This window comes from Perognathus longimembris, chromosome 4, assembly GCF_023159225.1.
Source record: "Perognathus longimembris pacificus isolate PPM17 chromosome 4, ASM2315922v1, whole genome shotgun sequence".
NCBI lineage: Eukaryota > Metazoa > Chordata > Mammalia > Rodentia > Heteromyidae > Perognathus > Perognathus longimembris.
Genome location: NC_063164.1, coordinates 11,113,941 through 11,134,113, shown reverse-complemented (window position 1 = coordinate 11,134,113; position 20,173 = coordinate 11,113,941). Strand labels below are relative to the sequence as shown.

Below are 20,173 nucleotides of genomic sequence, written 5' to 3'. Positions count from 1 at the left end.
GACAAGATCATCAAAGGCTATTGGAATGCTCAACTACCATCTAAGTATGCATAGTTGAATGCTTTGGGCAATGGAAGAAAGGTCAAGTTCACAGTCAGTGAACAATATTCATTGTCTCCTCCATGGAGTTGGCAAAGTGTTCTCTGACCTGATGGAAATTAGGATTCACACTGAGTTTGAGACTCCTTTTCCCTTGGCCTCCAGTCAAAACAGCTCAAATTCCACCAATAGTTTACTTCTAGGCTATAACAGAAAAATGGCCATAAATACTAATGTAAGAACTTTGAACTGAACACTCCTAGATATACAGAAGCCAGAAAATTGTGGTTCTAGGCCAGCTTGGGCAGAAAAGTCCACGAGATATCTGTCTCTCCAAAATACCCAGCAAAAAGCAGGGATGGAGGTGTGGCTCAAGTGGGAGAGTACCTGCAGAAAAGCTGAGGCCCTAAATTCAAATCTTGCACTGGCAAAAAAACAAATGCGATTTCATCCTGGGTGGAATATCATAAGATATTTATCTGCCTCCTTACCTTTTAGGCCTTGGACTTTAGCAACTTACAGCAGTAACTTAAAACAACTAAAATGAAACTCCTGATGAAAACATAGAGATCTCTCTCAAAACTTGGTTTATTTTGGTCTACGCTATGGGATGGCATATGTGTTTCTCAGCGTTTTTGAGCAGAATCAGGTGTGTTCAGTTTTCACAAGGTCATGAAGAACTTGTACGGAGGTTCAGAAACCAAGGCTTCTTACCATTAGCCCACCATCCTGAAAGTCCAGGGATCGAGAGAAAGCTATCAGAAAACACAGCCTGGTGTTCCTACCATGCCCTTTCTACAATATACAAGAGGCCTCGTGATGGGCCATATTCTCCACTCACACTTCCGGTAGCGAACACACTCGCTCTCGATGGTCTTATCGGAAGGAAGAGGCACTTACTTGGGCAGCATCACCTGTACCCGTTTGGGGACCATGGTGCTCATCCAGCTGTCGATGGTCTTGGTGCTGATGTGAGGGATGATGGCGGACAGTGGGGTGGAGCTGTCCCTGGGCAGCGCGATCAGCATGCTGATGCTCTCCCCGTGGTAGGGCAGTTCAATAAAGGTGTACCATAAGTCACTGGGGGTGCGTGTGGACCCTAGGGAAATAAGAGGCGCATTCAGGGCAAGCCTGGAGAATTCTAAAAGGGGCACAAGCACTTGATGATTTTCAGGAAAGCAAGTCCTCAGGAGGACAAAGTCAAGGACATTGGTTTCTCCCCTCTTTGGTGCAGACTTCTTTCTCATCAGGACAGAGTGCCTCTGGGCCTCACTAAACTCACTTCAATGCAGCAAAGTACAATTTAACCAGATCATTAGGTACTCAGCATACAGTGATGCAAGAAGCTGACCTTTATACAAGCAAAAGAGTGAATTTCACCTGCCTTAGACTTAAAACAATTTACTATTCTTTAGAAATGAATTGGGTCTGGGGCTGGGGATATAGCCTAGTGGCAAGAGTGCCTGCCTCGGATACACGAGGCCCTAGGTTCGATTCCCCAGCACCACATATACAGAAAACGGCCAGAAGCGGCGCTGTGGCTCAAGTGGCAGAGTGCTAGCCTTGAGCGGGAAGAAGCCAGGGACAGTGCTCAGGCCCTGAGTCCAAGGCCCAGGTCTGGCAAAAAAAAAAAAAAAAAAAGAAATGAATTGGGTCAGGCACCGTGGCTCACACCTATAATCATAGCTATTCAGGAGGTTGAGATCTGAAGAGTAGGGAGGAACAGAAGGAGAGAAGAAGTGAGAAGACAGCACAGGAGAGAGTTTAAACTTTGTTAAGCAATACATACTTTCAGCTATGCCATAAGGTAAAATAGTGAAACTCTCAGAATACCTGATAGTAGCCAAGGGTGGTGGCTTGTAATCTTAGATATGTAGAAAGTTGTGGTAGGAGGTTCACAGTGTAATAAGATAGCCTTGGCAAAAGCAAGAGACCCTAACTGAAATAAAAACTAAAGCAAACAGGGCTGGGGTTATAGTTCAAGTGGTAGAATGGTTGCCTAGCAAGTGCAAGGCTGAATTCTATGAAGAATATTGATTACTGCAGGAGGATACCAGTTTTTCTCTCAAGAGGAGGATTGGACTGGGAATATGGCTTAGTGGTAGGGTGCTTGCCTTGCATGCACGATGCCCTGGGTTTGATTCCTCAGCACCACATACACAGAAAAAAAAAGAAAAGAAGAGGGTTGGCTAGTTGTGGCCATTCTGCCGTGGCCGCCAGTGTGGTTCAAGAACCCCGTGCCGCCACTCAGCTTGGAATGGCTCCTATTCTGGGACTACTCAAGAAATCAAAAGTTAGACGTCTTCACCTTCACTCTTTCAGCCTGCAAAATAAAAGGGCCTCAGTAGAAACTGACAAATCAATGAGTTAGAAAGGGAGAAAAAAAAGAAAACACCTTCCAAAATGAGCCCTTTAATCCTTGAAGAAAGCATTAGGTCCCTCCTCTGGCAGAGCTAATTTTTAGAAACTGCAAAATTGAGGAAGTCATTAATAAATGATCACTCTAGGGCACACTATAAAAAATCTGGAGGCATAGAGCGCTTTAGAAATGTACACGGCTCTGTAGGCAAACCCAGGCAGTGAACAGGACAGAGCATGCGCCGGATCTGTGGGAGGTGGGGAGGTAACACAAATCTTCACTTGGTTATTAACCCATTCTCGGCTGAAGATGCCATTACTGAGCAGTAAAACCAAGAGCCACGAACCAATCCATACTCACGACTCACACCTGCATGGTGACGGATCCCGTCTGGCTCTGTGTCAGCATCTGACCCCAGCAGCTGGTGGCCATGGCCAACCAGGCTGCACCCATTCATAGCCATGCTTAGCTGTGACTGGGGGCTTGAGGAGCCATACCTCTCTTTCCACCTGGGTACCACACTATGACTCTTGCAGTATCCTTCCACAGAGGATAAGGATGAAGGTTAGGGATACCTGCTCTTTGGTCAATGACTTTGGCAATGTCCTTAAGTCTAACTCTTCTTGGTTTTTGTTGCTGTTGTTTTTTGATCAATCACTGTCCTCGAGCTCTTCTGCTCAAGGCTAGCACTCTACCATTTTGAGCCACAACAGCACTTCCAGTTTTCTGGTGGCTAACTGATTAAGAGTATACCAACATAGGTTTTTATAAAGGCATATAAATGAAATCCTCACTGCTGTGGTGTTTATTATAGGAATAGGTGAAAGGCCATCATAGGATAGTATGAGAAGTGTATACTATGGAATACCATATAGCTGAAAACTGGATCTAGTAAATCCTAATGAAGTAAAAAAAAGTTTTCCATGATAGTATTTAATGAATAAAGAAAATTATGGAATCAAACTTACAGTCCAATCTAATATGTGCAAAAGAGCTCCAAACGTATTTTGCATACCTTCAGCTAGGTCTCAGATGATTTACCCTTAATAGAGACTTTTGTCCTAGGCAGTGCAACTATAAGGGAACATTTTTTCCTATTTTGTATAACATTATTTGATTTTGCTGTGAGCACAAAATAGTTTCTATTTTTTCTTTTCTCTTATTTTTTGGTGCCAGTACTGGAGGTTGAACTTATGACCTCACATTTTCATTTGGCTTTTTTGCTCAAGACTGGTGCTCTACTGCTTAAGCCATATCTCCATTCACTTCTGGCTTCTTTCTAGTTAACTGGAGATAAGAGTTTCACAAACTTGTCTCACAGGGCTGACTTTAAATTGCAACCTTCTGTGCATCTAGGATTATAGATGTGTGCCACCAGTGCCTAGCTTCTTCTTCTTCTTCTTCTTCTTCTTCTTCTTCTTCATTTCTTTATTTTGTGAGTTGTGGAGCTTGAACTCAGGGCCTGGGTACTGTCTCTGAGCTCTTCTGCTCAAGACTAGTAGCTCTCTATCATTTTGAGCCAAAAGTGCCACTTTTGGTTGTTGAGTGGTTATTTGGATATAAGAGTCTCACAGGGCCGACTACTCTGCTGAGGCTGGCTTTGAACCATGATCCTAAGATTTCAGCCTCCTGAGTAGCTAGGATTACAGGTGTGAGCCACTGGTGCCTGGCTATTTTTTTAAAAGTAGAAAACGTTCTGTCTTTGAGGTACTTATGCTGTTATGGGGTGTATTTGAGCCTTTTCTCCTTCCTCTTTCCTTTCCATCCTGTCATCTTGACCTTACCAAGAGAGTCTTTTCACATCCTGATGACATCTTGGGAGAAGTAAAGGGGACAGACTGAACACGTGATGTTTTAGCACAGCGAGACTTGGCTGAGGGCCAGGACAGCGGGCACGCAGGTGCGGCAGGACGTGCGAGTCTGGGCACAGCTGTCTCTGAGCCCTGCCTGGTGAGGCTGGTGGGGGTGTGAGGTGGTAGACAGAAACAGCTGACAGACCCAGCCGTCTGCAGTTAGGAAATCAGGCTCGTGCTGGGGCCACCGTAGCCTGCGGGACCTGCACAAGGCCCCAGCAGAGTCAGGTCTTAAAGTCGTTTCAGTGGCAGACCACTTGGCCACCAGGAACACATGACACCCATACCCTGCCCCAGGGCCCAGTTCCATGGCACTCAGTGAAAAAAAAAATCCAGTGACAGGCACCGGAAGGAGGACAGGAAGGATGACAGCAAGCTGATGTCCGGGTTCTCTCGCGAGGGACTCCAAGCAGAGCAAGGGGAGACGCTCACACCACATTGTATTTTGAATCCAGTATACACACTAGCTAAGGTGTCCAAGAAACAGACACGCCATCATCAAAGGGGATCAGCTGAACAGAGTTTATCAAAGGTATTAGTTCTGAAACACCAGAGAAGTGGTTCGGGGTCACAAACAGCAGGCACCTCTAGGGCATGACCCAGAGAAATAGAGTGCTTGGTCATTTCCCCCAACCTCCCTTTCCTCTCCCTTCTCATCCACTTGCTGGCTCCCCAATAGCCACCTCCACTGGAAGACAGAGGGTAAGGGGGCCACTGAGGCAGCCTTGTAGGGGTTCAGATAGGTGAGAAGTGGAGATCCAGACAGGTGAAAGGGTCTGAACATTCTGGCTTTTAAAAAATTTTTCCCTGGAAGCTTGGCTGATGACTGAGATGCAAACGGACTTCATTATGTCACTCAGGAACCATGTTTCCATTTCAATCGTCAGGCAAGGGTCAGGGAAGGCAGAGGCAGGATCTGGAACACACTCAGGCTCTGTCCAGTCTGTCTATTCTTTGGCTATAAGAATGCATTTAGGCGGGCTGGGGATATAGCCTAGTGGCAAGAGTGCCTGCCTCGGATACACGAGGCCCTAGGTTCGATTCCCCAGCACCACATATACAGAAAACGGCCAGAAGCGGCGCTGTGGTTCAAGTGGCAGAGTGCTAGCCTTGAGCGGGAAGAAGCCAGGGACAGTGCTCAGGCCCTGAGTCCAAGGCCCAGGACTGGCAAAAAAAAAAAAAAAAAAAAAAAAAAGAATGCATTTAGGCAACACACACACACACACACACAGATTCTTAGACAAATTATTTCTGAATAGAAAAGCTATGCGCTTCAAGTACTCAAGCAAAAGCACGTCCTGTTCCTATAAAAGCAAACATTCGAATCTTCCATAGGAATGTCTAAAGAACCCTTGCATATTAAAAAATCCTCAACTACTGGTTTGTCATCGTTTTTCAACAGTAATGACAAACATAGAACCAACAACCTTCCCTCACTTCTGTACTTTTAATAGAGTGTTGATTATATACAAAACATCAACCTCAAGTAAAACCATTCTACTCAGATAGGTGCTGGAGGCGGGGCTAGCACTGTGATCTTCCCTAGGCCAGCACAGGCTGGAGTAGTAGTGATTCAACAAGGTAGTGATTAGAAAGTAGAAATGACTTTACAGAAAGTGAAGGAGACACTTACTATGCTCAGCTACTCGGGATTAACTTTCCACGAGGTGTCAGTGTAGATAATCTTTGAAGGAACATTTATCAACTGAAAATTTGGGCAATTATTTTTTTCTCTTCAGAAGCCTGGCTGCTGATTGCTACGCAAAGTGACTTGATTAGCTCCCTCTGGAGCAATGACTTAATTTCAGCAGGCAGGCAGCTATTCAGAGCTGAAGTGAGCTGAACTTACAGAGGGAGACTGTGGGGCCCACACAGCCAGGTATAGACTGGAGACATGAAGCCTACGTTACGGAGGAAACAAAGAACTTCATTTAAAGTGGATCAAGAGGGCTTCAATGAAATGAGATTTAAACACCCACCACCAGACTCCTCTTAGTTGGGGAATGATGTTGGGGATTGGTGACATTCTCCCCTGATTATAAAAGTGATACATATTCATTAACCAAAATTTCCATCCCAAATAAGGAAAAAACAATTTGGTGTTTGAAATCCTACCACTGTGGACATTTTATTGAACACTCTGTATGCATGGAACGTATTTTATGCATGCAAGACTGTTCAACATCTGCTGTCTCATAAGTTAATTTCTGACATCAAGAGTACATTGTAGCATCTTTGCACCCAGGTTAATCTGCTTTTGATTACCATACTTGATCTGTTCATCCCTGAGGATCTACCAGGTCTGGTTCTGGGAACAGAAGGAGTCAGCTCACACTCATCCAAAAGGCCCTTATAAGAAGTGTGATGTTTGTATGTAATCTATAGAACACTCCCTGAACATTTCAAACAATGTTATTTTTAATATTTCATATAATAAAAATGCCATGGGAAGAACTGCTACCTTGCATTGCACAGGGAAAATGGCAAGAGAAAAGATCTATACATATCCAATATATGTAGATTTCTTTTTTGTATTTTCCATCTGAGGTTGGCTGAACCTGAAAACACAGAAGCTATGGAACTGAGGGTTGCCTGTTGTGTGTCTGTACCTGGGTTCTATTTGCCAGAGAATGATTAGATTCAGAGAATAGATGCCCTGGAGTGGATTGGTGGGGCAGGACACTGAGGAAGTCCAAGCCACACCTGGCTTTCATCATTCATTCTACTTTTTGCTTTCCTCTCCTCTCTTCCTCTTTCTCCTTTCCTTCCTTTCTCTCTTTCTCTTTCTTTGTTTCCTTCCTTCCTTCCTCCCTCCCTTCCTTCTTCCCTTCTTATCTTTTTTGTCACACTGGGGATTAAATCTAGGGCCTTGAATTTGCCAGGCAAGCACTATAATAGCACCTACCATTTTGTACCAGTCCTGGGCTTGAACTCAGGGCCACTTGAACCATAGCTCCACTTCTGGCTTCTTTTGATGGTTAATTGGAGGTAAGAATTTCATGGACTTTCCTATGTGGGCTAGCTTTAAACTGAAATCTTCAATTTCAGCATTTGTCTGCTCAGGCTGGCTTTGATCCTCGATTTTCTGATCTCAGTTTCTTGAGTAGCTACGATCACAGGTATAAGCCACCTGGTTTTTCTTTTTTGTTAAGGTAGTTTGGCAGGGCTGGCCTGGAACTAGTGATCCTGCTACCTCTGCCTCCTGAGCAGCTGGAATTATAGCCTTGAGCCACCACGCCTGGTTGAAAAGGGTGTTATTAAGTCAAAGCACTCCTGAGCCTTTCTGCTACCAGCACATTCTAGAACCAGCCCTGCTCAGCATGGACTTACCACTCCGGAACACAGAGAGCTGGGCCAGCATCGGCACTTGATAGGACTTCCCGTCAGAGGCCATGAATGTCCGCTTCTTTGTATTCTCAGGTTGAAACCTGGATTTCCACAGACCCTTAAAATACACAGCGTTGACGAGGACCAGCCTGGTGAGCACGCCATCGAGAAGGTCTGGAGACAGCAGGTTGTCAATCATGCCTGTGAAGCCCAAGAGCACAAGGACATTCATTACCTCAGGACTACGGGCACCCATGAGGGCTTATGGCAGCTGTTGATCAAACAAACAAACAAAAAACCCCGCTGGATTTTTATAGGATTTACCAAAAAACAAAGCCTTTCTGACTGGGCTCTGGTGTGGCTTCTTACCTGTTTAGGTACTCAAGCAGCTGAGATTGGAAACCTCTCCAGTTAAGCAGCCAAAGAAAAGCTGGAGGTGTGGCCCAAGTAGTACATCATTAGCCTTGAGCAAGAAAGCTAAGCAAGAGGCGTGAGGCCCTGAATTCCAGCCCCAGTGCTGGCACAATACAACACAAAACAAAAAGACCACTTTCAAAGATCCCTAATTTCTAATTCTTCTCCATCACATTTCATTTTTTCAAGTCAACTTGAAACTGGGTTAAAATCAGAGAATTGGAAAAGACTATAGAGATCCGCTCCCTTGGTAAGGGGTTCCTAAAGTTCAGGTTAAGAAATTACAACTGGTACTATAGAGCCCTGTGTTTTAGAAAACTTGCACTTATCCAAATAAGCTATACATAATTAATCATTATTTTATGTGGCTTTGCTGACCACTGACATACATGAGCACTGGTTTATTCCTTCTTCAAAAGATAAGCAGGTTTTCTTTGCTTTGTGTTTTACGACTGGGTTGAGTTAATCCCAGCCAAAAATAAGCCCTGTGGCCTGGGCAATGTTACGAAGGGCGAGTGCTTCATTTTTTCTAAGATGGCAGAAATGCTGTGATTAGTTTGGAATCCCTGGTTATCAAAAGCCTCATGACTACTTACACACAAGCTGAAACTGAACACTGGTGTCTCCATTTATGGCTCAGACATTGAGTGAGCTCCCAATTGTACACAGATAAGAAGATACAGTCAGCCAAGAAGAATGAACTCTGGAGGAAAATGCTTTCTTCACAAGATGTTGGGGAAGGCCTGACTCATTAATATCAGGGACAACTACAACTCGGCTTGTTTCAGGATGCGCCTAAGATACTTCTCAAGAGAAAACGATGGTTAAAGTTTCTGTATTTAAAAATTACTCTGATTTACTTGTTATAAAGTAATAAATTGTTGACCATTTTAGAAACACACACACGAAAAAAATTAGGTTCCTTTTGCATTGTCTTTGAAGAAAATTTGACTTTGTATGTACATGCTATCATGCTATATACATGGTGTGTGTGTGTGTGTTTTATAACTTACATAAATGTAAGTTATAAACTTTAAATGTCCAGAGGACTATTAGTAGCTTCTGAAAAAGCCAAAGTGTCCAATGTAGTGGAAAGTAAAATCCTTTTAGATGATGATGAATGACACTAGAAGTGGCTGTTGCCCTGACCCTGGGTGCATACTGCTCCTTATTTCCACAAGAGGGCACAAATGCCACCTAGATGAGGACCTGGGAAGAAACTGTATGCCATCCATGGCCATCCATAGTTGAATTCAGTATGAGACCGGCCACTGCAGCCCAGCTTGTGTCTACACACCATGTTCCTCCAACAGCATAAAGTTGCTTCCCAATGGTGAGTGCTATTTCCTGCCTTTGTTGGGAATGTCAGCCAGCCCACCTCCTACATCACTTAGACACAGCCTATGGCTCCCTCGACCTATACACCTCCTCCAACTCTCTTTCTGATCTTCTAAGAGGCAAAGACTGAGCACCATCATGACACTTTAGACCTTTACTTTAGGCAACTTTAATATGTCTTCCACAATTGAGCTGTGAACTGCACTTGAGTATTTTTTCTTACTTATAGCATCGTGTCCAACATGCAGTCAGCGCTCAATAATATCCCCTTTCTGAGATATATAGTAAGAAAACAAGAAGAAACAAAGAAAGAAAAAGCAAAGAAGGAAAAGATAAGAAATGCATAGTTTGGAGGTAAGGAGGCACACAGAGGATCTACCACCAGCCATTGAATATATTTTCTACTCATCCATCCATCTACTCACCCACCTACCTATTCATCTATCTATCTATCTATCTATCTATCTATCTATCTATCTATCTATCTATCTATCTATCTATCTATCTATCTTTCTACCTACCTATATATCCACCCATCCATTCATTCACTCATTCATCCATCCACCATTCATCCATGCTCCATGCATGTACTCACCCACACATCCATCTCATCTACCCATCCACACATCCTTCCTTCCACTAACCTACACATCCATCCATCCACCTACCCACACATCCATCCATCCACCTACCCACACATCTGTCCATCCATCCATCCACCCACCCCACCCATCCACTCACTAACTCATATATGCACATGCATGCATGCATGTATCCATGCACCTATCCATCCATCCTTGGATATCTACCATGCACCAGATATACTCTTCAGCAAAAACACAAAAATGAACCCTACTCTCCAGTAAGTATGGATTAGAGAAAGGTGGAGGCTGACATAAACAACTTGGCAAAATACATAGCTGTAATTAGCAAACACTTTGAAGTGAAAGTACTCAAGCCTGTGGGGTAAACATAAGAGGGATCCATTCTGCTTGGTGAGGTCTCAGGTGGATGGATGGGTTCCTTACGGAAGCACTACTTGAGTCAAGAGCTACCAAAATCATTCCCTTCTTGAACATTTACTCAAGTGCCAGGCTCTCTCTCTGCTCAGTGTTTCATATATGCTACTCATAGCCTCAAAGCAGTCTTCCTATGTTGTTATAACTATGATGCTGACATTTTATAGATGAGGAGCTAGCTGTGTGAGACACACGGAGGTCAAGTAACTTCACTAGGGCTACACAGCATACCAGTAAGTAGTAAAACAAGAGCTTCAAACTGAGACCCTGCGCCATTCAAATGGTGGCTTAGACATAAGCAGGTGCTCACGCAGAGAAGCAGAAGAGCAGGAGGGGAATATTCCAGGCTGCTGGATGCATGTGTGGCTATGTGTGCCAGAGACAAGGTGACTGAGAACAGCCCATATGGCCACACACAGGGGCCATGGAGAAGCAGCAGAAGCTGCAGAGAGGTTCCAGGTCAGAGGGGCACTAGAGGGCACAAAACCCTTCCTGGTGGGGGTGAGGAGTGGAGAGGCTGCCAGGCCCTCACTGGAGTTTAAACATGCACCTGAGCAATCCTGGAACAAGAGCACCAGGGATTATGCACGGAGAAACATGCCTGGCAAGGATGGGCTTCTCTCTGCTTTCTTCTCCCTGCTGAGAGTCTCCTATTGAAAGGATCTCCCAAGTGCCTGGCTAGCCTCAGCATTCCTCTGTCTTCAAGGCCCAGGCCTCCTCCTGACTGCCCCGCAGAGACCTCTAGTTTACAAATCAGCAGGCTTAAAGCTCTGACTCTGGGAGGAGAGGAGACTGGGAAACAAGCAGTCATTATGCATGGTGGGAACCTCACCAGCAAATGGGCAGCTACAGGGGACTGGAGGTGTCTCTACAGAGAAATCATTGCAAAGGGTGAGCATGCTGTTTCAGACCAAGAGGGCAAAAGATGCAAATGCAGGTAGAAAGGAGCAAGAAAACCTTCCAGACAACACCCTGTGGGAAGGGCTGTGAGCACACAGGGCAGGGAAAGATGGGTGAAGGGGCTGCATTCTGCTATGTGAGTGATGGCAGCAAGAAAAGAAAAGACAAGCTGGGCTTTGGGGCCTCATTCCTGTAACCCTAGCTACTTAGGGGGCTAAACTCTCTGTCGGAAGCCAGCCAGGGCAAAAAGCCTGTGAGACCCTAGTCTCCAATCAACCAGCAAAAAGCCAGAGGTGGAGCTATAGATCAACTGACAGCAAGGTCCTAAGTTCATGCCCTGGTTTCAGCGCGCGCATGCACGCACATAAATACACACTCACATGAAAAGAAAAAGAGGAAGAAAGAGAGAAAGAAGAAGGAAGGAAGGAAAGAAGGAAAGGAGGAAGGAAGGAAGGAAGGAAGGAAGGAAGGAAGGAAGGAAGGAATGGAAGACAGATGGAGTTAGTCCTGGAATCTGTGGAGAAAGAAAGGGGCCCCTGTGGTTCTCAGTGGAGGGACCACTTGTCTTGAAGATACCCATGGGAATCTTGGAGCCTCATTCTCCCTTTCACAAACTAAAATACTGTGGCCACTCACCTCTGGTTTCATTTTTAACCCACAGGTTGATGGAGTCGCAAGCGGAGGTTGGGTCCTCAAAGTTCACATTCCGGACTTCACACTGAAATACATCTTTGTTCCTCGTCACGAATGGTGCTTCCATTTTAAAGCCATTCTTGACAAACACAGCGTTGGCCACAGTCACTATGTCTTTATTCTTCTTGGAGATGATGGCCTTGTTGATTTTCTTTAACACTTTACCTACTCCTAATGAAGAAGTCAATAAGCAGCAATACTTAAAGTAGAATTCAAGTAAATTGGGCTTTAAAAAGTTTTTTCTTTGCCATGCTTTCTGGCTCATGTCTACAATCCTAGCTACTCAGGAGGCTTAAATCTGTGGATCATGGTTCAAAGTCAGCCCAGGCAGGAAGGTCTGTGAGACCTCAATTAACAAATTATCCTCCAACTAACTACCGATACAACAACAACGAACGCAAACGGAATGGCTGCTCAAATGGTGGAGTGCTAGCTTCAAGTCAAAGAGCTAAGGGGCAGCACTGAGTACAAGTCAAATACCAGTGTAAAGCAAATAAAGAAACACCCCTCCCCAGCTCCTTTCTTCTAGAAAATAAGAACAGCATAAGTGGGATAAATCTGATTACCAAGAAACTATGTCTTCTGCTTTCTTTAGAAGAGGTGGGAATAAAATAAAGAAAGAAATATCTTAAAAATCAGTTGTGCTGGTGGTTCACATCATTAATCTTAGCTATGAGGGTGGTTGATACAGGAAGATTACAATCTCAAGCCACAGTGAGATAAACTAAAAGCAAAAAGGGCTGTGTGGCTCAAGTGGTAGAGTGTATACCTAGCAAGCACAAGGTTTTGAGTTCAAACCCCACCCTTGCCCAATGACTTGTGCTTCTGTATCAAAACAGGCCTACTTAGGGTGTTTTCAACACCTATGAGGTTGTAGACTCTTCCCCTGGAAGCCATCTGGGCCTCTGGTCAGTGTGGATATCGGATATCCCTCCATTGGGAGTGGGAGAATAAAAAAAAAAACTTCCCCTTTCATCCTCTCTCCTAACGATCTTCAGCATCATTTCCTTTGCTGTCAAGGACTTAACATGATTTCTCCCTTTTATTTTATTTGCTATTTGGGGAGAAGAAAAGAATAAAATAGACCTTAGAAAGACTATTAAAAATTGCCATGGGCCACCAAGCAGAGCAGTATGATTTTTTACTTGATAGTGAGCTTCAAGAGTAAAGAAATTAATTTATGGCAATATAGACTTTATTTTACATGAACCATTGACACATGCTCCATTTCATTTGGGAGCGGGAAAGAAGGAAGAATACGTGGTAATGATGAAATGTGCTTCTACTGAGAACTGAATTACACATCCTTCCTAATCACTTGCAAAGATGCTTCCCAAATTCCACTGTCCTGAAACATCCTCAAGGGTCACCTTGGAGGTGTGCTGAGAGCTGCCCAGTCACAGGCATCTTCCTTAGATCCTTACGGAAGCTCAAGGCCAGGCGGGCTTCCTAACACAAAAGAGCACTTCTTAGACCTCTCATGACCCCTCAGCTGCCCTGTGGGACAGAACTACTTTACAAGTAAGGGGACAGCAGCCTTCAGAGGCTGAAAGACATTTTCAAGTCTAACTATAGACACTGGGCCCTTTAAACCTACACTCTGCTTCCTCTCCAAGCCCTGGTACCTCCTACACCCCACCACCACCCCAACAGACCTTTCTCCTTCCTTACTGAGTATCGGTAGGCAGAGGCTAAGCCCTGATAATGACTTCTATTGTCAGTCCCTTCTATAGATCATGGCTAGAAATTCTTCAGGGGAAACAGAAGGAAGGGGTGGGTTTGGTCGGCCTACAGCACACTATTACGAGAGCTTCAATCACTGATTGAAAACCCAGGGTGGCTAGAAACAAACTGCTAAATCAAGAGTGAAAACCTAGTTGCTATTTTGGCCTGGTAGTTGGCTGACAGGCCTGACTGCCCTGGGAAAGGGCACACATTTTGGCAGCGCTTCACGGAGAAGTTATATATCACAAAGAGCATCTCCATAGTGTTGGGAGGTGGGGTGGGGGAGAACAGAATGTTCAGGAATTTAAGTCTTTCTGGGTTTCCAACAGGTGGACAAGCTGCTGTTCATACAAAGGGTGCCGGCATATCCACAACAACGTGCAGCTTAGCATACGCTGCCTCGAAGCCCTGGCGGAGGTTGAGCTAAGACAGCAAAGGGAGGCTGGGCCCATGAACACCAGTATGTCCTTCCTCTCCAGCCTTCTCCTTACAGCGACAGGGGCCAGGGCAGTCATGAGTCCTAGAACTTTGTGGCTAGAAAGGCTGGAAGACCCAAGGGTAGGACAACTCCTTCAGCACTTCCCACTGGAAATGTGAACTGGGGTCTTGTTTGTTGGAGGTCACCATGAATACTGGTGCAAAGGTCTTAGAAGCAATCCCCACACCCGCATGTGCACAGGTAAGATCACCTCAGCGAAGGGAAATGACGCTGAGAGGCACAAGCACTTATGGTGAATAGGGAATCATGAACAGGTTTTTCTTTTAATAAAACTAAAATTCTCATTCCCCTTCATTAAAAAAGTTTTTTTTTTTGGATTTTTAAGTTGTCCTCTTTAAGTGGTTGTACAAGGGAGGTGTCACTTAACGCAGTCATGAATACGATGCATCTTGATCAACCCCTTCAATGTTCTCAACCCCGTTGGACTCACTTCTTCTCTTACATTTCTCAACTTTGTGGTACATAACAATGAATTCTTGACCACATGCTCCCTCTCTTCCTCCTTCCACTGTCTACCTTTTTCCTCTTGGTCTCACTCCCCCTTGCAAATACGCATTTCTTGATGCTTATTTTGTTGGGCTTTTACTTGGTCTTTATTAAAAAAATTGAACTAGTTAAGCTCTCCAAAGTGTCTATTATAATTCATTTGGAACTGCTTGCTTACCTCCCAGTGTGTTTCCTTATAGACTCAGAGGCACATTCTATCTACCACTAATGAGAGAAACCATGCAATCTTTGTTTTCCTGGGACTGGCTTACTTTACTTAATATGGTTCTTTGCAAGTCTTTCCATTTCCTTACAAATGGCACATTGCCACTCTTTCTAATAGATGAGTAAAATTCCATTTTCTTAATCCATTTTTTTTTATCGAGGGATATATGGGCTGATTCCAATTATTATCTTTAAGTAGATTTACAAAGGGGTTTCAATACAACATGTCAATTTTTTTCAGTATAAGTCATCTTAATAAATGTCACCCCTTTCATCATTCTCTCAAATCTCTCCCCAAACTTGAAATGTCTTACCAAGATTTGAACTCAGATCACTGGATTCAAAGTCCAGAGTGCTAACCATTACACCACGGGGCCAACTTATTTATTTAGAAAGGGACTTGCTATGCAGCCCAGGGTGGTCTTAAACTGTTAGTCCCCTGACTGCTGGGATTACAGGTGTATCTTACCACACCCAGGAGCTGGAACTCAGTTTTTCACTTTTGATTTTTGACTTATATGAGGTTTCAAAGCAATAGTTAGAAATGTCCCCTGTCAGCAAGGGAAGAGGTGACATTGTTCAAAAAGGAATGTTTTCTTTCCCTGGCTTATGTGACTGTAACCCCTTTGTACATTACCTTTATCATTACAATATAAAAAAGAAATGTCTTCTGTGCCTGGCCCCGAGTTTTTTCCATTGGTAATCACTGTATCAGGAAACTTCCCTTAGTAGAGTCCTCAGAACTCTTTCTGATTGCCCTCATTTTTCACACCTGCAGATTTATGAAACTCTATCACCCATGTAGTGGTATGTGACACCTGCCACAGGTGCCATGAAGGACAGCTCCCTCACGAGGGTCCTGGCACTGCCCTCCCTCGCATTGCTCCCGCTGGCTACCCTTCCACCTTCCCTGCTGACGGGTTTTCCCAGGACACGCTCAATACATTGCAATTCTGCCATCTCCACCCTGGAGGCAGGTGCGACAAGGAATTTTCTCTTTAGAGGGGAGAAATTAGCAGCAGGAGAGAACCGGGAACTGACATGAAGTCCAACAGCCAAGAACTAAGACCCAAGTCTGTTTCCCTGCATTCAGTCCAGACTGACTCTAAGGCCTACTGCCTCCTGAAACTCTAAGACAAGACTGCAATGCCCCTCCCAGAGCAGGGCGCCCCCTAGCAGTGGGTGCCGGGAACATACACACCATTCACGCTGTATCTCATGGCTGTGGTGAGTTGCTTCTTCGTTCTTCCATCCGCCCCCAGCTGTAGCATTCCCAGGATGGATGAGATCCCATGGGGGGAGACAACGATATTGTCATGAGGTCGCGATTTGATGATCTGATTGAAAACCTGGATGCCTGTGTCGGAGCCAAGTTCCTCCAGGGACAGAGGGTTGAACTGGGAGCACACAGAAGGCAAAGTCACTGTGGTCAAGAGGAGAAAGGCAAAGTGCCAATTCATGGTTCCTTCCAGCAAAGACTGCCTGAAAAAATAAACAGATTAAAATGCTTATATTATTCATAGAATATATATATGTATTTGTGCCATTGCTGCGTCTTGAACTCTAGGTCTTCCATTCCCAGTTGGCTTTCTAGCCACTTGAGCCACAGCTCTATTTCCATGCTTTTGATGGATAGTTGGAGAGAAGAGTCTCATGGATTTGTCTGCCTGGGCTGGCTTTGAATTGGGATACTTTTATCTCAAGCCTCCTGAATAGCTAGGGTTACCACTGGTGCATGGCTAATACTATTCTTAAATGAACTCCAAAGCAAGATAATTAAGTATGATTTACTATCCTCATGTAATTGAGTGCTATGCTAATGAACAGAGTGAAAAGCAGAGTGAATCAACATTCAGTACACAGAGCTTGGGCAGAAGGGATGCTGTGAGAAAAACACACCTTCATTTGTTGGGTCTTTTTTCTTTTGGTGGGGGGATGTTGGTTCTGGGACTTGAACTCAGAGTCTGTGCACTGTCTCTGATCTCAAAGCTAACACTCTACCACTTTAGCCACAGTTCTACTTCGGGTTGGAGATAATTCCTGCCCACGATGGCTTTGAGCTACATTCCTCAGATCTCAGCCTTCTGAGTAGCTAGGATTATAGGCTTGTTGAGACTTTACTATGTCAGCATTATACTAAAATCACTAATTCTCATAACTCCCTTCATTCATTCATTTCAACTGCAATTTATTTACCAAGGGTTTCTCATATGCCAAGTCTTTCATTTGTTTTTGATTCTCTGTCTCTGTCTCTCTGTCTGTCTCTGTTCTGTCTCTCTCTCTGTCTGTCTCTGTTCTGTCTCTCTCTCTCTGTCTGTCTGTCTGTCTGTCTGTCTGTCTCTCTCTCTCTCCCAGTCTCCCAATCTATGTAAACTAGACTGGCCTTGAAGTTGCAATCTTCCTGCTTTGGTCTCCCGAGTGTTGGGATTAAAGCCGTGACCCACCATGCTCAGCTCTCTGAGGGCCAAGGATCAACTAACTGTAAACGAGATGGGCAAGACTCCTGTCCTTGTGGAGATCCTATTCTAGAGGGAGAGACAGAAAATCAATCAGCAAGCAGGAACAGGTAGGAAAGCTGTGACTGAAGCGAGCGAACAGAGGGGAAGAAGGAGAACGACGCTGGAGAGAGTTGTTTGGGAGCTGTTTTTGTAGCAGGAGGGCAGGCAACCAGATTGGATGGTGCGAAAGGGCCAGCCAGGTACGGTGCAGGAAGGTACGCCAGGTGGAGGGACAGCGTGGAGGAAGGCCTGCTGCGGTAGAGGCCAGTGTGCATGGATGGAAAGCGACCTCGTTCTAAGAATAACCAAAACCCACTCTTGGCTATTTATTCCCTTTTGGGCCAGTACTGGAGCTTGAACTCAGGACTTGGGTGCAGTCCCTTAGCTTGTTAGTTGAAGCTCGGTATTCTACCTCTTAAGTCACAGTTCTACTTTTGGCACGTTTGTTGTTGCTTGCTTATCTGTTGGCAGTGGTTAGCTAGAGATAAGAGTCTCACAGACTTTCTTGCCCCAGTTGGCTTTGAATCTTGATCCTCAGATCCCAGCCTCCTGAGTTACTAGGGTTACAGGTGTGAGCCAGCAGCACTGGGTACCACTGGAGAGTAGTAAACAAGGAGCAAGTCCTTTGGGTTTATTACAAGTATCTAACCACATGGATTTGCTTCTTTTACCATAAGCATATTACCTTTGAAACTACAGAACGGTTAATTAAAATAAATTTCAGTAGCAACTTTAAAATCTACAATGGGGGCAGAACAATTGGCAAATTCATAAATCACGAGGATGGTACCGCATGTACTCAGAATTTTCAATTACAGTGATTTGCTTTAAATAAGCTCCATTCCTTGATTACCACTTACAGGGCTCTCTTTGGCTCTGACAAATAAGAGGTAGGCAATTTACATGTATTTATGGAAAAACAAATACTTCCATTAAGTAAGAATTTAACAGTAGCAGCTGGCATAAACAAAGGCAGAGTTGTGATGCTGCTAATTTGGTCCTTGCCTTAGAGGCCTGGGCTCTTGCTAGGCACCCGTCTCCTGTGGAGCCAATTTGTTCCCCATGACAGTGTCTGTCTGTGTGGGAGGGCAGGAGGATTTCCAGCGAGCAAAAACAGAGGGAAATGTTTTAAGAGACAGGTGATCCAGTGAGAGAAAAACAATGTAGGGCAGTGCTGGGAAAACTGTCTCTCTGCTTTCCTTTGCTCACTTCCTGAACTTCCCACGCTAAGTCATGGCAGGTGTTCAATAAACACTTGTGGGATTAAACCCCACAGTTTAGCTGGGTGCTGTGGCTCACGCCATCAGTCAGGAAAGACCATGAGGCCCTTAGAATATCCAATTAACTAGCAAAAAGCCAGAGGTGGAGGTGTGGCTCAGTGGCTGGAGTGACAGCCTTGAGCATAAAAGCTAAGAGACAGTACCCAGGCTCTGAGTTCAAGTCCCAGGACTGGCATAAACAAAACAACCCTTCCTAAATCCCACAGTTTATAAGCAATGCTTTCTACTTTTATCATTTTTCTTATTGCATCAAAATTCTGTTTATTGATATGGCTAAGAAAATGATTGTGTTCAGTTGTGAGCCTCACTGCCAGCTCCAAACATTCTCCAAGGAAACTGCCAGCACTGGGTTGGGCAAGGACGATGGCACACATACAGTTCTCTGCCTGGCTCCTCTCAGTGCAGTGAGCCACTAAGGCCATAGATCAAGAGGATGTGGCAATTTTCTTACATGTTGCCAAAGAAGAACTTTTGAAAAACAAAAACAAGCCAACAAAAAAACCCCTTAGAACATCCAGTGTTTCTCCAGAGCTCAGTTGTAAAACAATTGTGTAAACTCTAAATTCATGACATGTAAGTGACCTACATACGCTCCCACGTGGGCCTTTACCATGGCCAGCGTGACCCATTTTTTGACTTTGGTACCTCCAACTGGCATATCATGACAGCTTCCTGAGTTTCTCCGAGTCCCAGGGGCCTAGGCAAGCTCTCAAATCCTGACGGTGGCACTTTTACTCTGTCCATCTGAGAGCTGGATTCTTTCTTCCTCTCTCTCTCTCTCTCTCTCTCTCTCTCTCTCTCTCTCTCTCTCTCTCTCTCTCTCTCTCCTTCAAGCAATACATTTCCTCTTTAGAATTTAATGTACCACAAAGTGATCGCAAATTTGTGGAATCTTCATGAAAAATGGCTGGGGACTAGTGCCAGCTTTCTCCGTCCCCATGATTGACTTCGGCATTTCAAGTTTATTTTGGCATCTACTTTTAGGTGGCTAAGGCTCTCCAAAGGAATATCCTGGGTCGGAGAACATTTAAATAAATGGTTAAATTTGCATATGCATAAGGCATAAAGGACATCCAAATTGTTCCTGCAACTAGTCGCAGGATGCTGACTAGTTGAGATACCATATATCATATATATTCTCTTATGCTGCACATATTATATAGTATCATAAAACAGGAAGAAAGGACCAGTGACAGTGGCTCCATTGTCTTTCAGTTAGCAAGAACAGTTTCCCAAATAAATAGCTATCTTGTTTAGCAGAATTTTGTTTGGTTAGGAATCTCTGCTACAAGAACTGTTTCATTATGATGGCAGGGCAAGTTGCCGCTTGTTTTTCTTGGTTTCTTGGACTCAGGAGGTTTTTGAGAGATGTCTATGCAGTTTCCTAACAGTGCACTGGGGCTGAGTCAGGCTATGCAGATCCTGGAACCAGAGCTAGTCTTGACTGATGTCCTGGGCATAACTTCTGCTTGGCCAAATGCTCACTCCTCTTAACTTGCCTGGCTTGTTCACACACCC

The 20,173-nt window shown here is 44.5% G+C and overlaps 1 protein-coding gene across 1 annotated transcript in view; it reads right to left on the bottom strand.

Annotated features, from left to right (window-relative positions):
• Serpine2 (serpin family E member 2) overlaps positions 1-20,173 on the bottom strand; it is a 64,624-nt gene that overhangs the window by 7,910 nt on the left and 36,541 nt on the right. The window contains exons 2-5 of the mRNA XM_048344659.1: positions 16,079-16,359; positions 11,886-12,113; positions 7,582-7,779; positions 940-1,138 (exon numbers count right to left, since the gene is read on the bottom strand). Coding sequence (XP_048200616.1) covers positions 940-1,138; positions 7,582-7,779; positions 11,886-12,113; positions 16,079-16,337 — 884 coding nt within the window. The 5' untranslated portion in view covers positions 16,338-16,359. The remainder of the gene's footprint in view (positions 1-939; positions 1,139-7,581; positions 7,780-11,885; positions 12,114-16,078; positions 16,360-20,173) is intronic.